Genomic DNA, 20,039 nt, shown 5'->3' with positions numbered 1-20,039 from the left:
ACCTGACCATCGCTGTGGTAAAAGGAAATCAACCTGTGATTTGTGGATCTCCCCTGCAACCATTACCATAGATATTCTTATACTTATTACTTCATGACATGATATTGCTTTGGTAGAAGCACAGCAAGTGTAGAGCTTTGTGTTAATTTTTGTAAAATGCATACAACCTTTCAGGTAGTGTCACAGTTGCTCCCTTTGGAAAGCAAATATTGAATGAAATATTTAAGGGCAAAGGTATGTAATTTTATTGCCTAAAAGATATATTAGTAAGAACGTATTCTCTAAGATAAGTCATTCTAGCAAACTCTAAGTTCAGGTGTTGTGAGCATAATCTCTTAGCAGAAGCGTTAACGATATTATAATACTGTCTGTTAAAATGATATTTTCCTCATTATAAAATTATATTTACTTGCTAAGGTATATTTACATTCAACTGATGGCAATTAGTGAGTTGATTACCAGCTAAAGTGAGGCCTCATCTAGTTAGTCTTTGAATTAAGACACCTTACTTAAAAATACACACCATATTTTCTTGCATTACTCTGCTCTTTCATTTTTCCACATTATTTTGGGAAATTTGTTAGCATGAACTCTGAGATAAGAAGAATTTTTAGAATGTTCTTAATAATCTTTGATATGTTATAGAATATCTTATATGAAGATTCCATTACTAAGTTTTTTACAAGACTAATATATTAATGAAAATTAGGGGCATGAAATAAACACAAGTAATACGTTGTGAATGCATAGCTAAAAATGTCGTAGTCATTTTTAAAAGTAGTTTGTTCACCTTTGAGACTATGAGAAATGATTCATCATATACTAAAATATCTGTTAAGTCTTTAAAAATCTGTTCATAAATATATCTTGATATAAAATCTAAACAGCCTTTTTTCATATTGTTTCCATGGAGACTATACTCACATAAAGGAATATTATCATCTTGTAGAGATGACTAGTGTTAAGAATGGCAGCCAAGACATAATCAAAACACACATTATGAGCAATAATAAAGAACAGCAGTGACACAAGGAAATATTTCCATGTTGGTGTGCTGATGATATCATAAATGAGGTCATCCAAATCCTTTGAAGAAAATATATTCCCATATCTCTTGTATTTTTTTATGTATTTGAAACAAGATTTTGCCCTTCACTTCACTTTTGAAATTAAACCCCTTTAAACAGTTTCCAAAGACAAATTTTCTTGACTTTTTAAAGGGTCTGAATTGCTTTGTAGACTTGTGTAAAAATAAATAAAAAAATCCAACTCCACCATACACTTAGAAGAATAATAAATAAAAATTCTCTGTATTTAGAAGGGAAAATTGTACAGTATAAGTATTTTTAAAAGATTTCTTGTGTCTATTCAGACTTATAGATTGCTTTCATAAGGTCTAATACCTCAGACAGAAGGACCAGATAATGATTTTGACAATCATTGTTTCTATGGTGGTAATTTTTTATAAAAACTATACTAATTAGATGTAGGTTATTGTTTACATGCAACTAGAGAGTGAAAGGCAAATATAGCATCATCTCTTTCAATGTGTTCTTTACTGCAAATTCATGAAATCCAAAGAGTGGTATTTTTGTTTATATTTTTTATATTTCTCCACTCCCAACCACCTCCCACTCACAAAACCTATTTTTTTGCCTCAGGCAGCCTTTGAGTCTACAAAGCAAGATATTAATAAAGTGTGATAAGAGACCTGAAAGTAAAGCAAGCCAGTGAAGTATAGTTTTTTATAGCAAGTGAGATCACAGTTAAATATGTAAAAACGAGCTTTATGTGTGGAGAAGAAATCTATCACAGTGGCACTGAGCCTAGGGATTTTTCTGTTTAAACATAGTTTTTGTAATTTATTAAATTTAATTTTCTCTATATGCAGTTTGTAATACTGCAACTGAGCTGCACATTGCAGCTTCAGTTGAGATTTTACAAAAAGGAACATCACGGCAGGCAGAAGGATATATTTCAAAGGTGAAGAAGAGAAATAGGGAAGAATACATACAAAGTCTAATTTTTACAAGAGATAGCTTAGAGAAAAGCTGTCATCATGATTTACTAATATCTGAAAACAGAAAAACATACATTTGCCATTTATCTATGTTTAGACATATTTATCCTTCCACAAATTTCTGAAGAAAATCCAGTATTACAGAATGAATCTCTGCGACTTAGCAAACCTGTATTGCAGAAGAAGGGGTTCTTTGTGATTGTGCTGCAAATTTGTTGCAAAATCTTCGTGGCTGTGTTGCAAGTCAGCTGAAAAAAATCTTCATGTTCCCACCATCATCCCTTCCTTTTTTTAGTTTGCTCCCTATACAATTCATAGTAGTGGCCTGTGCTTTTTTTTGCACAGCATGTTATATTTGCTGGACAGTCTTCAATTACTAGGAAACACTTTTCAAAATGTAATAAGGTTATTTAAGGAATACTCTTAAATTGTATTCTTTGCATCCAGTTGTTTTAATTAATTTGTTGCTTTTATTTCTTCTGTTTGCTTCAACATTCATACTTATTTTTGGAACAAATCTTTGGGTTTTCATGTATACATTTTAAAAAAGAACTCAGGATTTCATTAATGGATCAGGTAGATGTTCTTTCTAGAATATAAACCACTACAGTGTGCATTGAAAGTATGTGAAAATATAGTGGGACTCAAGGCAAGTAATTTCCCAAGAGAATAGTAAAACTTCAGTGACATTCAGCATCTGTTTATATATATATGCAAAGTTAGATATATATATTTGCAAATTTACATCAAGATCACTGAAATGTTTGCTGATTCCTCAAATATTGCTACATTATTTTCATGAAAAACCTTTATACAAAGCTAGCAATAAAATATAAAAAAGCAAGAAACAACCAGCTCAACTAGTATATCTACCTTTTTTATTGTATCTTTTAGTTTTGATAATTATGTAATGACATGAAAAACTACTTTGTACACTGCAATATCAACCTAAACTCTGCTACAGAATTTGTAAATTATTACCATATGTGCATCCTCAAAAGATGAATATGTAAAATATTGAATTCATAATGATATTTGTGAAGAAAACAGTCATGAATATTCATTTAAGAAATACCCATTCAAATATTCTGGATCAGGGCTATTACAAGCCTGAGGTTGAAGGGCTTATATTTAGTATTTACATTTTCATTTTTGATGACCACAGTAACTGAATGGTTAGTATAACATATGAACTGTAAATATACAGATATTTACAGTATTTATTAACTGCACATTTAGCTTTGACAGTCATATTATGAAGTGGGTGTTTTTAGGTTTTTAGAGAATGGCTATCTGGGAGTAGAGTAGTCAGTGGAAGCTATTTAGTCTAATGTTGTCAATTATTTAATATTTATATATTACTGCCAGGTTTGTTTCAGTGCACAACAAACACTAATATTTCCAATATCTTCTTTAGAAATGTGGTCCTTTGGGGATAGGGATGTTAGTGCTGCTAAACTTGTGTGAGCTATGTAATGTTAGTAAACCTGTTCTTTTTCACTTACTGTGTGATGTAGAGTGCATATTATAGAGTATAATTTGAACAAAAACACCAAAGAAAAAAATAACTTGTTTTTATAAGAAGGTTTGCTACAAGCTCTGATAGAGCTACCATAAAAGTCTAGAAGACTTGGCTATATATTATAAAAATTAAATGGAAAAAATAGTTGCTTCTTTTTATTCAATTTGTAAAGAAAGAAAGAATTTCTAAAATTTATACATGTTTCTTAGTAATCCTTCATTAATATTAGACTGATTCTCCCAAGCTTAAGTCTTAATTTGTCTAGTAAAAATTGAATTCAATACTACAGACATGAATAGCTAATGCCGACACTTCAATGGACACTACTTGTTTCAAAAAAGTTGATAGCTCTCTGATTTTCATGGTTAGGAATCAGTTGATTTCTTCTCTTTTCTTACCATTTTATCTTAGATCTAGCTTAGTCATTGGTGAGTTTGTGGGCAGTTTGCACTATAGCTTTCCAGATTGCCTGCTTTTGTTCTAATTAATCACAACTTCTACTTGGTACTAAGACAAGCCCAGTGCTCTCTCAAAAATATTCTTGGAAAATTATGGATATAGAGAATGGTCCCAAGCCAGCCAGGATATAATCCACATTGTGTGATTACAGAGGGCTAATATGGGGTTAAAAACTGTGGTTTGGTTAGTATTCTTTAGATTTATGACATATATGGATCATTTTATTTACAAAGATCAGATAATAATTTTGGAGTTGATTTTAAAATGGTTTTATAGGTTCCAAGAAGCATTTGTGCTGATATATGCTATATATCCTTAATCTAAAGTTTAAAAACTAATTTTCAAATAACTAGATTCTCTTTATTTCCTCCCTCTTTATGAGGAAAATTGTATTTCTTATTTTTTTCTGCAACTGTTTTTATAGAATTTTATTGGTTTTTTTTTCCTAATGGAGTATGAAAATAGTCTTAGAAAGGTTGAGGGAGGAAAATCATGAAGTACTTTGTTATTCACTCATTCTGCCAAATGAACATTGTGTCTTCAAGGAATGACAGAATCAAAGCAGTGGAAAAAATATTTATCGTCATATTGACCAACCTTCTGGTAGTACAGGATTGTTTCCTAAGATAATTTTTCTAGTACTTTCTCCTGCCTAGCATAAATAATCATATTTAAGCTCCAAACTGTCAAATCTGGTTACTGTTATAAATTTATCTGAATATAGATTCTCTGATGTAGAAAATTATTAATCTCTATTTTGATAAAACTAGAAACTTCACTTCTTGTGTATTGTAGTGATTCTGGTTTTTACTACAGAAAACACAGACCTCAGTTGCTTGATTTTATTATTATTAATGTGGTAGTGAAAAGCTATTTGCAGGGTAGTGTAAATAGTCAAGATTTTAATTTTTTTCTCTATACAGTTTACATTTCAGCCTACGCAATAGTTCTGAAAATCTTAACCAGAATTCAAGTGACTGAGCCTAGCTTGTTTTTTTTCCCTTGCAGCTTAGTGAGGATAAGTGTGATGTCCAAGTTTATGTCTCTTTGTTCCTCTGGGCAGTAAATCATTTCTATTACTCATGAGGCATGAAAGGATCTTGTGATAGATATACAATTTTTTTCTCTATTTTTCTGGACAAATTTGCTTCTAACTTTCTTTAGCTCTCCTAAACATGCCAGTGAACTTGCAAATCTTTTCATTATTTTCATTTACTCTGTTCTCATACTGATTTATGCAATTTTTTCTGGATCCTCAGATTCAAAAAAGAACTAAAATTGCAGTTTTCCCTGTGCAATAAAGATGCAGTTCCAAGCGTGCAGAAGATCAGTGATCTTTGAACTGTGCAATGAAGTGGTGAAGAACTCTGTTGATAATTCAGTGATCCATACTGGAGTAAAGGAAAAATATTCTTCTCAATCTACCTATATGCTTAGAATATTTTATTAATCATCGCAGTTCCCTTTTATTCATCATCATAAGTCTTTCTATTCCTATTCTATATTTCTGTTCTTATTCCATAAGATCCTTATATTCAGCCCTAAGTTCCTTTCTTCAGCTTGGGTCCAACTGCACTGTTCTGGCCATGGTTTAGGTCCTGTTGCACAGTGCCTTAGCCTTGGTAATGCTAAGGGCCTCCCATCCGCGACTCCCCTTTTTCGCCTCTCCTTGGACTCTCTCAGCACCACAGTCTGCCTTCCCACCTGCAGCTCTGCAACCCTTATCCCACCTCCCAGCAGTTGCTGTGGTACTTTTAACCTTGTGGCCCTCACAGCTGCATGCCCGCAGATTCCCACACCTGGTTATGAAGGGATTTCCCTGGGCAAGCAGTTACCACTGGTGTGTGAATCATCCTTCCCCCCCACCCCCGACCCTGTTTTTACCACTCGGGCTGAGCACTATTAGCATAATGAGCAGGAGCAACGTGTTGGCTGGAGATTGAGAGGGTCCTGATGAAGCCATACAGTTACTGGAGAAAAGTATTTGCGTGGACTCCCAGCTGTGCTGACCCTCAAGAGGATGTTCATCTGGGGAGATACTCGTCACTTCTCTTCCCAACTAACTACTGCGGTGTCTTTCTGTTTTCTCTCTCTCTCTCTCTCTCTTTTTTTTCTCTTTCCCCCACCCTTTATGTATCTTTTATGTTTCTCCCGAAGTAACTTTTACTGTTAGAGTCAATGTATGTCATGAGCTACAGGCACTGGCATAAATAAATTTTTGTGCATGTAAACCTCTCTCAACATCTTTTGTGCAACACTTACTCATCTCACTGAATTTAATGAAACTGAGAAAAAAAAGATAAATGTTGGATTTACTGCAATTTTCCTCCTTGCTTCTACCTATAGAAACTTATAGTATTCTTTATATACCAATATTCACTGCATTTTGAGAGTTTTTCAAAAGTCTGTAGCATTTTAGCTATAGAAAACTGATGGTTTTCTTGCCTGTAAAACGTTACATGAGCGCCAATAATCAGCTCCTGAGTATTGATTCAACCTCAAGGATAATTCAATATGTCTGATATGTTTTGGAATGTGTCATAACACTGAGTGATGTACTTTGTGATCTGTGATTGTCGTTTGTTTTTCATTTCAATCACCATAGATTTATGCCTACGTATTTGAAAATATCAGATCGGTTCAACTAGAGGCTTTGCTTCTGTCCCTGCTGAGCATTGTGGTGCTCGTTCTTGTTAAAGAATTGAACGAGAAATTTAAAAGAAACATTAAAGTTGTTCTTCCCATCGATCTAGTTTTGGTAAGTATGAAATCAAATATCACACTTTTTGCTTTACAAGGTTTTTAGTAGTTCAACTAATCTACTGAAGTTTACTGTGTTGTCTATAGTTACCCACAGCCACACCTGCCATTTATTGAGTGGATAGCTAATATTCATAGAATCATAGAATCGGTAGGGTTGGAAGGGACCTCTGGAGATCATCTAGTCCAACCCCCCTGCTCAGCAGGGTCACCTAGAGCATATTAGACAGGGTTGCATCCAGGTGGGCCTTGAAGATCTCCAGAGAAGGAGACTCCACAACCTCTCTGGGCAACCTGTGCCAGGGCTCCGTCACTCTCACAGGGAAGAAATTCCCCCTCATGGTCAGGCAGAACTTCCTGTGCTTCAGTTTCTGCCCATTGCCTCTTGTCCTGTCACATGGGACAACTGAAAAGAGTTTGTCCCCATCCGCTTGACACCCTCCCTTCAGGTACTTGTACACATTGATCAGATCCCCCCTCAGTCTTCTCTTCCCCAGGCTGAAGAGGCCCAGCTCTTGCAGCCGTTCCTCATGGGGCAGGTGCTCCAGCCCTCTGATCATCTTTGTAGCCCTATGCTGGACTCCATCCAGTAGCTCCATGTCTCTCTCGTACTGGGGAGATGAGAACTGGACGCGGCACTCGACATGAGGCCTCCCCAGGGCTGAGTAGAGGGGCAGGATCACCTCCCTTATTCATGGCTGTATGTTAAATACGAGAACAGGAAACGCTTTGGCTAAATAATTAAGAAAGAAATGACATGCGTTCCCAATTTGTAAAATATTTTTCATATGTTTACTGTTTCTTACATAATTGCAAGAACGTGAAACCTAAAAGGTTAAAGTGTAAGAAATTTGAAACAGAAAATGAAAAGTAACTATCATATATAAACTCCAGTAAGGTCTTACGCAGGATATATGGCTTGTTATTTATCTGCAACAAAATACCTAAGCTACAGTTTTCTGCAATTTTACTTACCGGTTTCCTTTCACTTGGCATAGGCTAAACTGAAATTAGTTCTAGCACTGTAAATCCCTACTGTTAAGGATTAAACTCTGGTCAAATTACCGGCATCAGGGCAAAAATTTTCTCTTTTTCTGAAGATCTCTAACTGAAAACAGATTTGAAGGGCAGGTGCTTTTCAGAGCATATCATCGCAATTACTCTTGTGTTGAAGACTTTTTCTTGAACAACATGCTGGAAAAGGAGGTAGTGTGGTTCTGGTCCCTGCTCTAAGATCTTTTTTTTGTATTGCCTATTAAATTGGATAAAAGTTGCAAGCAAATATGGGATCATGGACTAGAACCTGTGAGAGTCCATCTGGAATTTGCATATTCATCTCACGAAAAGTGAGTTTGAACATCCTCAGGGCCAAACTTTCCACTTCCTCAGCAAGATTTCTGCCCACTGGAACACAAATATGAGAGGCGGGTACATATCCCTCTGCTGTGTTTTGTGCCCAGGTTAATCTGCCAATCTGGATTAGGCATGCTCAGAGAGCATCAGCTGAGTCAGACCGCTCAGGAGCATCTAAATCATGAATTCCTTTATGTTGTTTGCGTGACTATAAAATCGCAATAACCTGAGGCATGTGCTATGTGGGGGCATTTTAAATGCTGATTGGCAAGATTTTCATGTCTTTTCAGAGACCTTTGTAGATTGCTTTTATAAAGATAGAGCGTCTAAATTACACTGTAGTCCTTCTTCACTCTTCCTTTCTAAAGGCATTTTTGCATCCAGATCTTAGCTTCTTTTGCCTCACATTTATATTTGCAAAAATTTTTGTAAAAGTACTTCCCTACCTTACTGGATTGATGTAAGGATAAATGCATAAGCACTTTTGGGTATTGCAGTAATAGGGATCGTATGAGAACCTAAAAGTGATAGACACTTAACATCTTTTCTGAATTGAATCACATAGATAATCACTACCTCCGTTGCCTGCTACTATGCTGATATGGAATACGTCTATGGGCTAGAAGTTGTGGGACATATTCCTGAAGGGTAATGTTTTTTATTAGCTTGTGGATTTGTGTTGTGGATTTGATATGTATACATCTGGGAACAGCCTATGAAGATGTCAAAATAGTTTTCTGAAATAAGAAATAGCAAAAATCTACCATGTTCATTGCAGTCTCTTCAAATAGTCTCTCACAGTTCAGTCTCACATTAGAAAGATGTAGCTATATAGAAATCATTATAAAATGCAGACTTTCTTGTACACTTTCATGGTAATTTCACTACTTTATGAAATAAACTGGGTACTGAATGCTTGATGAAGCTGGTGGAGGTATAACAGGAGGGCAGAACACTCTCTACTGTTTCTGTGGGTTGCCTTGGGTTGTATAGAAGGAAGGACTTAAAATCACATAAGGCCTGGAGATTGCTACACTTTATTCTCCATTCACTTATACACTAGTTTTAGAAAATTTAGTTTCTGAGCAAAAATGAATGAATTAAATATTTTTAATCTGGAAGAAAAATCTGACTGGAGGTATGTTGTTGATCTTCGTATATGTATAAAATTATTATATGACCTTGAAGAGAAGGACAAAAATTATTCAGTATAATTAGCTGGAAAGAAAGATTAGATATTGGGGAAAATATTCAAACTCTAAGATTAATAAGGCAAACAGGATAGTAAAGCTGTTGTGTAATCTCCCTGTTGAAAATTGTAGAGTTTTCCTAAATTTTACCAAATATATTCTAAGCAGTCCATGACAGAAAGATTGCATGTGTGGAATCTTGCATAAATAGAAATTACGTAAGGAAAGTTGCTGAGAAAGAAAAACAATTTGAGCTATTTAGAGCAAATTGCATGCTAGGTAGACCTGAATTTAAAACAAGGTTACATATTTTTGATATGTATTTTACGTTGTTAGATTCTATTGGCACAGCTTTAGTCAGAAACTTATTTTCTATCTAACCTGGCATGCTAATATTCTGTAGTGTTGAAAAATATAAGCATGAATGTGGATCCTTCCTAGGTATTTTTAGGCACTTACCTGGAATATCTAATTGCATTGTCAGCAGAGAGTGTCAGAAACTTTAGGAGTACTGTTCTGCTATTAGGTGGTGTGAGCTCTGGAGACACTGAAGCCTTTTCATGAAGTACAGAGAATATTTGGAGTGATTCTATTCTTAACAACAGAGGCAATTCAGTAATATGTGCCAAAATGAGACGAAATAAATGTGAGCTACTATCCATAACCTACAAAAATATTAAATCATTTAAAATTTAATATTTAAAAAGCCAACTATAAGAAAGAAAAAATAATCCAGGAAAACCACTTTTATTTCCCATTAAAAAAAAATAGGGAATGGTTGCTGATTTTATTTCTTAGTAGCAGAGCTAATTTACAATGGTACCATAGTAATTTTTCAATCAGAATTTATAAATGGGAAACTCAATCTGAGACCATTTCATCTTTCTGTAAAAGTTCTCCCTAGCGTTCTCAAAAGATTGTGATCTTATTAATGTTATATTAATTTTAAAAATATTGACAAAAGTTACTTTATAAGTATTTAAAAAATTAGCTGTGCATGCAAAGTTTGTTTCTCTTGTATTTTTATAAATCACAGGTATATTGAGGCTGTGTACAATGCTTTGCAAAAAGGACTATCTTTATTTTTACAGGATACCATCACCAAGAGCACCACCCATGAATGTCTTGCCTGAAGTAGTCACTGAAGCTTTTGGAGTAGCATTGGTTGGTTATGTAGCATCACTAGCTCTAGCCCAAGGCTCTGCTAAAAAGTTTAAGTACACTGTGGATGACAACCAGGTAAAGCTCTTTCTCTTTACTGTCAGTATGCCTTGAAATTGCTTTACTGTTTTGAAAATGTATTATAGATGAATGCCTAACAGGAAAGGGAAATTCCATATGCCATCATGAGGCCTTTCAGTGATTACAGTAAAAATCAAATCTTGTCCAAATCGACTCTGCAGAACTTCCTAGTTGGTTGAGTGACTCCTACTGAAGAAGCAAATCCTTCGGGATAATCTCATAATGCTGCATTCAGCGCAGCTAGCAGCCAGTTTGGTGTTAATATGTTTTTCCAGTGTTCTAAGATGAGACGCTGCTTTTCCTCTGGCAGCTGAGCTTTTAAAACCAGCTAAGATTTTAAATTAGCCGCTGATTAAAGGAACAGAGCAGTTCTAAAAATAAACTAGATACTTACAGCCCCAGGACATATCTGATGTTATAAAATAAGGCTTATGCAAAGTAGAAGTGTCCTTTGAAGCAAAGATTTACTTGTATAAAAGAAGCAGGGTAGGTTCAGACAGCGTGCCAGATTTGCAGCCATGGGGTCTTCCTGTATGGAAAGCTGCCCTTTGCAATAGGCAAGCTTGAATAAAAGTGGGATGTTTACTTATGCTGCCTTCCTGCTGGTCAAAGAGGTTGGGTAACTTTAAGCCAACTGAAAATCTGTGGAGATAATAATATGACTAGAAACTATGGCAAGAAACACTTCATTCTAGATAAGGTCCTAGCTGGTAATCGTGCTATGTGATTAAAATACTGTCCCCACCTTTCTGGTAAAGGGTTTGGGATAGATGACATAAGGTTGAACGAAGAGCTCCTCTGCAGCTGGAGGCCTGTTTGAACACCCTGTCAAGACATTTCAGTTTTGCCTGATCAGTGCAATTCTTTTGGAAGTCATGGTATCGTGTGAAAATATGTTGAAAATGTTCTTGTCCGCTCAGGTCTCTAAAATGTTTTTCAGAAGGAATAAGCTGTGCCTTGAATTTCTGTTGATGCTCTAGGGCCATGTTGCATAGGGAGCAGAGGGAAAATGCTTTGTCTGAGTGTAATAGAAGCCTGAATTTATGACAATAAGCCGTAGGCTCCAGGGCACTTAGTGGAGCTTGTACACCTGCAGTTCTTTCAACACCCTTAGAAAATATGTAACTCGGCCTAATTATTGAGGTGGCGGTATCTATGAGTACATCTGTGTTGAATAGTGGAGCAACGGACATAGACAGCAGCAATGGGACTGACTGGAGCCAGGGCAGTCAGCGATGCAAGCAGAGTGCTGCTCCGTGCCACAAGGAACACGGTGGCACCGGGCTCACACAGCTGTGCTGCGCTCAGGGGCCAGGCATACGCCTCTGCCCTCTGACAGGCAGGTGCGCGAGGCAAATAAAGTGTGTTTGCAATGAAAGGCAGCATACAGTGTAGTATTGCTGCTATACTTCGCTTTCACTAAAGCATGTTCTAAATGAAGAAAATCAGTGATTGACCTTTCCTCTGCAGAGTCAAAAGCCAGAAATGATCTGGACCCACTCCAGATGCCACTACTCCAAACCCTGGATGTAAATGTTTTGGTTGAAGCTCATCTTCAAAAACTAGCAATGTCATTTATTCTGTGAACATAATGTATCTCCTTCAGCTTTTGATATATCTAGTTCAGCAGCTTTGTCATTCGAGTTAGCTCTGAGTCATGATACATTGCATTGGGAGATCTTCTGTCCTGTATGTGTGTAACATTTTACCCCCTGAAATATGGCCATTCTTTATCGTTGCTGATATTTATGTGGGGAACTCATTTGCTGGCAAGCAGCATTGAAATGACAGAAAAATGGGGGAAAAAAACTGTGTGTTCTTTTTAACAACTTTGCAGGAGCTTTTGGCTCATGGCCTCAGCAACGTGATTCCTTCATTTTTCTTTTGCATACCAAGTGCTGCAGCGATGGGACGTACGGCACTTTTGTATAGTACGGGCGCCAGAACACAGGTAATGGGGTAGACTGAAGTAAGTAGGACAATTACGGCTCCGATGCTGCTCGCTGGAGCTTTTACTGGTTCATCCACTGTATTCTTCTATCCTCCTTTTTTCTGTATCCTGAAGAATGACTTTTCACTGTCATTTCTAACAGTCTGCAAGGAACTACATCTGATCAGCAAGTGTATTGCTAGAAAAACAAATGGTTCCAACTGGTTCATTTTTATCTATTTAATTCAATATAAACTTTCAGAGTCTGAGGCAGTGAGGAGGTTAGGTGTTTTCTTTTGTCTTTTCACAGACTGCAGGAAACTACACATAAACCCTTTCAGTTTTGTGTGGAATTGCCAGCACTGTACCAAAGTGCCCTCTAATGGTGTTTAACGGATTTAATGGTACATAGTAAACAGAAGCTTTTTAAAAAAATCAGTGCTTGTATTTCAGTTTCAAAATGAAGTGAAAATAACCTTAGGAGCTGCCTCCTAAAAGAGCCAGGTAATCTGCCAGCTCCTGCCTCATGGCATGGTTTATACGTCCTGCCCGTCAGTAGGTTTGTGTTGTGCCCACGGAGGTGACATTCAGCTTTTCTAGGACAGATATTAACTATTTCCTGCTTTTGGAAACCAAACCCAAAAGTTCTTATTGCAACAGCTCAGAGAATTGAGCATCTGCAGTCAGGCAAAATGACCGCTGTGACAGTGTAAGTTTTGGGGGTTTCTGAACCGTGCCCGTGACCAGCAGAGGAAACAAACTGCGGCTGCAACTTTGGCATGTGACTGGCCCCACCTGTGCCCCCCAGCCAGGACACAGGCTGGCAGCCCCGGGCATCACCGCTCCTGCTTCTCCAGCCTTCCTCAGCAGCTCTGTGTCCATCGCACCCTGTAAATATTATGCCCTGTGGAGCTAAGTCACTATTAAATCAGTATAGTTCTTTTACGTCTGTTGTTCTTGCCTTGTGTAAAGGTAGTATTGCTAAGAAGAAGGTTGGGCGGTGTGACCGATGAGGCTTAGCAGAGTTTGCAAGCGCTGATTCTTCTTGACCACAACCTGCAACTGTTTCTCATGGAAATGCTGCAAGACAAAAAAATGATATAATGCTTTATTTCAAAGCTCTGCATGTTAATTACTTGATAATTGACTTGCACAATACTCTGAACTCAATCAATAATAATGAATAACTTATCTAATAACCATCTTCAAAACGCATTTTTATTCAAATAATTTAGCTACCACTTTATTGGCTATTTCAAGCCTGAGTTGGATCCAATGTCATACACCATGCCCTCATCCTTTACAATAACCTGTGCATTTCATTTCTGTCTGAATTTCAGTCATACTGCATCATGCTTTAGGGTAACCTAGAGGCATAGATAGGTAACCCAAGACATATGGGAAGGGAGATGCAAAATGATGTAAGTCATGGGTGCTTGTAACTTTGATTTTGAAACTTGCTCAGATTGTTTTCTGTGCTGGATACAAGGGGATCAAAAATCTAGCAATCAGTCACCAACAGGGAGTTTCTTTGGCTTAGGACTATAGATGCAGTATAGCCCTCTTCTTTTTTTTTTTTTTTTTTTTTTTTTTTTTTTTCCTAAGGTATAGCATAAGTAAATTAGAACCTTTTTCTGCCTTCCTTCTTTGGTGATAGAATGTGCAGCTGCTGAGCAGCCCTAGGGCTACTAGAGCTGATCTCTGACATAAAGCAACTAGATTCAGTTTTCTGGCACTTTCCAGCTTCTGTGACCAACAAAGTGTATCACAGGAAAGACTCTGCCCAGAATATCCAAGCATCTTGGCCCTGGAACATAAGCAAAGGCCCTGATAGAAGCTGATATCGTGAATGGAAGAAAAAGCCACCAGGGTTTGGTGCCAGGGTAGGAAGTACATGGTCAAAATAACAAATATTCACTTGGTTCTGCCCAATGATTTCTTACTGTAATAGAGTCTGCATGTATCAATTAGAGTTTGTTCATGCATTAATACCATGAGAATAATTTGCTATGTAATACACCTAAAAGTCTCTGTCCTGTTTTCTTCTACCTTCTTTTTGGAAAGCAACACATCAGCTCAACCTTCTTCTTTGGAGGCTGTTCAGGCAGAATGAACAGATGAGAAGAATATCACTAAAAATGTTGGTGAGATCACATCTCTGGTGAGAAGACCAGAGAGTTGCTTTGAGTAAACAGACAGAAGTCAGTTTAATTTGATATGTCATAAGGGAAACGTGAAGAGCCTTGCAGAAGCGCTGGGCAGCCCCTTTCTCTCTAAAGAATATACTTGAATTCAGTCATTTACTCTTTGCTGCTATCTTTTGCTAGGAGACAACAGAAGTGAGGGACTATCATGGACTGAAAAGTGTCCTTCAAGTAGAATCAACACTTTTTTTTTTCACGTTAGGGAAAGGTGGGGAGAGGGAAAAGTTTCTTGTGACTCTACCAGATTTTGTGTCCCTTCTGTAAACAGTCCTTCTTGATGTTTTTTTAAAATAAATCATGGCTTTTTCTAGTGTTTTAACAACTTGTCTGTTTTGTTTTTAACAACTTGTCTGTTAAAATGAAACCTAATTATTTTAGTAAAGAAACGTTTTATCAATACAAAAATAAGTGAGCATCTGTCTACTTAGCATCAAAAACCTTCTGTTAATCTGGACTGTATCTTAATGAGGCCTAAAGTGCTCTACTTTGTAATCAGTAGGAGTTGAGTAGGAGTCTGCTATTTTACTGTAGTTTTTCATCAGATTAATATCATCTAATACTGTGAAGAAAAATTTGACCGCATTAGTTCTGATTCATGTTACCTGCATTAAGTATCATTTTTAATATAAAATTATAATTTGCTACTGCATTTTCTATGATAAAATACGTGGATGCTGCCATGAGAATCAGTGATGGTTACTAACTTAACACAATAGTTTCCTTTTAGTGTTGATACCAGTAAAAGTACAAAAAGCTTCCGTTGTGCAAAGGTAACCTTGTAGTCCTCCATACAGAATTTTTGTTCAATGCTATGACAAAGAACTCCGATCCAGTGGAACACTGGCTATACTACTATAATGTATATATTACAGAATGCAATTACAGTGAGTGCTGTGAATATCGTGAAATGAGTTATTGCACATGAACATACAGTATTTAATAGCTGATTGTATAAATCATGCTGTAGTTGTGTCCGTGTGATGACATCGAGGTCAAACACAAATATTGGTATCAATTGCAATATTTTCACTGTAGTTGGCTGGAAGTAACCACCAGAGATTAAAATCAAAATTATACGCATCTGTAATCTGTAGATACATTAATAGCCAGAATCTCCAACATCTTGTTCTTGACTTTGTCAGTAATATTTGATTATTAGCACTTCTGAAAATTTTTAATTTTTCAGTCAGATTGAATGATGTGCTTTTCTTGTTTATTTGTTTTTAGGTGGCTTGCCTTATCTCTTGTGCGTTAATTCTTGTAGTAATCTATGCAGTCGGACCAATGCTATATTGGATGCCCATGGTACAGTACTTGTCTTCATTGTTAAAAGTTACATCAAACATTTTCTAAAGACTTAATTTCTTTCAGGGGAAGGTGGTTCTCTATCTGAAACAACTCTCATTTCAATGGCAGTGAGAAAAGCAAGGGTAGAACATATCATAAAATCATCCAATGTATAGGTTACTGCATAATATAAAGAGATTTTATTTATATATATAAATGTGTATATATAGATATAAAAATATTTTTATATTTGATTAAATGTATAGAGGTCCACATAAGTATATAATTAAATATTTATCTTATCCTTACTTCTGGCATGTTTGTGCAAATATACCCTTCTTAAAACAGACAAAAATTGACAAGACTTCACAGAAATTAATGAAGATCCTCAAGTTTACTCCAATAATGAATGTGATGTAGGATTTTGCTAGTTAAAGATGCAAAATACAGCTACAAAGTTATCCAGAACAGTACCATGTTTGCATATGAAATTTTAGTTCAAATATATTTTAAATTTACTTTGTGAAACTGCATAATAATGTCATACAAGGGCAGAGCACTTTTAAAATGCAGATACTTACATAGCTTAATGTGATTGTACAAATTAGGGATACCTGAAGACGGATGCAAGGTATGTCTTTTTTCTTACTATGCTGCTTTCCTCTCTCCATTTGTGTATGGTTATATTTAAGTTATGACTATTTTGTTATAGGTATATTCTTTTTTCCTTTTTTTAAACACTTCCCATATGTTGCCTTCTTGGTATTTGATTCTTTTCCTATTATGTTTTTTTCAGCTTTTCTGGCCTCTGCATTGTGAGTCCGTTGTTCTGGACTCCTCATGGCTCCAGATGATTTCTGTGTCCCTTTCCTCCTCCTTTCTTATTCAGAAACCTATAAATTTTCTGAGGTTTGCCTTAAAGTCCATGGATTCTTTGCTCTAGAGGCCTTTTGTAAGTGACAATGAAGGGGAATTAAAATTCTTCACTCTATACAAATTTGGGGTTGCTGTGCTTTGGAGTCCCATGGATTAGGGTGGAATGTTGTTGGTCTGATGATGTGTAGAGACAGTCAGGAATTCCTGAAGTTTCTGTCCTTTTCTCATGATCTTTCCGGAAGGAAAAGTTTGGGTTTGATACTCCTATGTTTGTGTTATAAGGACACCAGTACCTATCCCATACTTGAAAAACTAACTCCAGTTTTCTATTACTAAATTATATTAACTACTGAGTTGGAGAACGAACCTTTATTTTCTCTACCAGTTCCATAATGGGCTTTTTTTTAATTTCTTCATAGTGTGTTCTAGCAAGCATTATTGTTGTGGGCTTGAAGGGGATGCTGATGCAGTTCCGTGACTTAAAAAAATATTGGAATATGGATAAAATAGATTGGGTAAGTGAAACAATCTTAGGAGGCTTTCCCTGAGAAGCTTTAACAAATACTTACTAAATGAACTGTAATAGTTCTGGATCCAAGAAGAGAGAAACACAAGCCATAATTATTGGTTTTTTTTTGTGTGTGTGTGTACTGTCAGCTTATTTTCTGTCTCAAAACAATAGTATCTGAAATGTTAATTGTCTTTATATAAAGAAGATAAATGGAACTCTTGCCAATGATTAAGGATCAAGCCTAATTTAATACTGAAGTTGTATATACAGACAGATCAAGTTAATTTGAACAGATGTGTATCTTATTCTGTATGTATATATAGCCCTATTCTAGCCGGTTAGCACAGTTTCGCTAGTATAGGATTATCAAAGGTCCTGATATCTTTGTTCTCTTTGTGTGTGGATTCCTGTACTTGACAAACAGATCTGGGAACAGTCCAGGTCCTAAGGTGCTGTTGGTAAATTGCTCGAACTCTTTCAGGTTTTGCAAGCCGAAGAGATACTAATTTGGTCATAATGAAAAACTCCTTAAGATGAGAGGTGAAAGAGGGCAGAAAGAGAGCAGATAGGTGGAAAGAGACATAATATCAAAAATAGAGTTTAGTGCAAAGTCTAAATAGTCTGACAAACATTTGCACAGAATTCCGAGTGAATATTAAAGGGGTGTTTGGATGGGACCCACTCAAATGTCATGTCTTCTTACCACCAGTTAGATTGAGTTTGATTACACCATATTTAGGAAGACTTCTAGTTTTCTCTTCTGAAAGGACTTTTGAATATATTAGCCAATTAATTATTGGAAACAGTACTCTAACCACTTTCTAGCTTACATACATTGATATAGTCATCCCTTAAAGATTTGGGAACTTCTGTCTACGCACCTTTCAGTTACCACATGTTCAGGAAGGTAGCTTGCTATAGCTTTCTGCTCTGTGGTAAGAGATAGCAGTTTCCGGAAGAAGTACTGGATTCAGTCAAATTCTCAGTAATTTAGTATTCTACAGCAGTAATGTCTAGTTTGTCTAGACTGAATGAAGTATTTTATGGAGTACTGGGTTTCAGGCAGAGCTGAGTAAACAAAATGAGGTTTGCCTATATCACATTTTTCACATTCTGTGACAGAAGAGTTACTTTTTGCTATCATCCAGAAGAAAGGCTGCATCTTTTTATGAAATCTTATGTTCCTCCACAAGCAAAATTCAGAGGCTGTTTTGTGTCATTTGCACTATATTTGATCTTCTGCTTGACACAGGTTGCCACTGACCTAAGTAGTGAATGATATGGAGCACGAATTATTTTGGCAACAATGGACTGAAGACAACTGGTAGTTATGGGAAGGAGAGCTATAGCTTCGCTAGCAGGGCATGGATGTAATAGCTAGCCACGTTTTCAAACAGCATATTCTGGAAGCTCACTAGATTTGATGAGTCCTCAAAGATAGACTAGCCCGAATGATTTTTTCTTTTGTGGTTTTGACAGAAAAGGATGGATGAATAGTCAGTAATTACACCTCTGACATTATTTCTAAGAGAGGTTATATAGAGGAAGAATTGGCTGGGTTTGTCTTTTTGATCGAACATATCTGAAACAACCATTTAGCTTTAGGTAGTTGTGCCATCAGTCCTTGGTCTGAGAGGGTAAATCGTTTACTCTAAATAGTATGATCTAAAGTAAAGCTATAAACTGGTATGTTGATCTTACATGATCCTACATGGCTGCATAGCAATGGTGGAGCCAACCAAGCCTAGTGACTGAGTAACTGCACTGGTGTTGATTTCGGACTGAAAAGATTCGCTTTAGCAATTGACAGCATGTTGGAAATGAATCAGTCCCATTACCTAGGTTGTCCAAAATGTTTTGAAAATAATAACTCTAATAAAATATTTGGAAAGAATTAGCAGCTGTCCTCTCTGGAACTGGTCCTTGGAAGGGTCTGCATCACGTAACACAGAAGTCAGGTTTGTTATGCTCATATGTCTGACAAACGATAGTGCATGGAAACAGAATATTATATTTTAAACCAAATTCTTACCTTGTTCCTTATCACTTCCTTAAGCTTCCCATTGAACACAAATGGCATCAGTAATATTTATTGATTGGTGCTTTATAAAATCTACTCCTTTTTAAGTGTAAAATGTGCAGCTCAAAATCCCTTTAATTGAAACATAGTTTGCTTTTTCTTGCAAATTTAATGTTTAGGAGCAGCTGAATTTAAAGCAGCAGCTATGCTGACAGAGCTAGTTTGCTTGTACCAAATGTTATCGGCTAAATATTATCGCATATGTTTGTTTTGGTTTTCTTTCAGCTTGTTTTTTATAAATTCTCAAGAACATCCTGTTTTTACACATCATCTCTCAAATCACATTTGATTTCTTTCTTGCTAGAGGAAAAGACTTACTCCAAAGGGTCCTGTCATTCATATAAACTTAAAGGTCTCTTCCTTCACTTTGGGTTTTCTGTTAGTCACAACACTGTCTGTGATGGCTTTAACATTTTCCAAAATTCTTGCTCCATTTCATTCAAATATAAATAATATAAAATGTAAATAGAATATACGAAAATGAAAATATAAATAACAAGATAAATGACAAAATTAATTATACACATATATAAATATAAAAATAATATAAAATACTTGCTCAGCCACTCAAACTAGGCAAAGACTAGTGCCTGATGATAGACTAC

The 20,039-nt window shown here is 36.2% G+C and overlaps 1 protein-coding gene across 1 annotated transcript in view; it reads left to right on the top strand.

Annotated features, from left to right (window-relative positions):
• Positions 1 to 20,039, top strand: part of SLC26A7 (solute carrier family 26 member 7) — a 73,531-nt gene that overhangs the window by 34,088 nt on the left and 19,404 nt on the right. The window contains exons 5-10 of the mRNA XM_062568361.1: positions 6,607 to 6,759; positions 8,680 to 8,762; positions 10,396 to 10,543; positions 12,384 to 12,497; positions 15,908 to 15,985; positions 17,263 to 17,358. Coding sequence (XP_062424345.1) covers positions 6,607 to 6,759; positions 8,680 to 8,762; positions 10,396 to 10,543; positions 12,384 to 12,497; positions 15,908 to 15,985; positions 17,263 to 17,358 — 672 coding nt within the window. The remainder of the gene's footprint in view (positions 1 to 6,606; positions 6,760 to 8,679; positions 8,763 to 10,395; positions 10,544 to 12,383; positions 12,498 to 15,907; positions 15,986 to 17,262; positions 17,359 to 20,039) is intronic.

Source organism: Rhea pennata, chromosome 2 (assembly GCF_028389875.1).
Source record: "Rhea pennata isolate bPtePen1 chromosome 2, bPtePen1.pri, whole genome shotgun sequence".
NCBI classification, from domain to species: Eukaryota; Metazoa; Chordata; class Aves; order Rheiformes; family Rheidae; genus Rhea; species Rhea pennata.
Note: the sequence above shows the minus strand (reverse complement) of the source record. Positions and strands in the feature narration are given on the sequence as shown.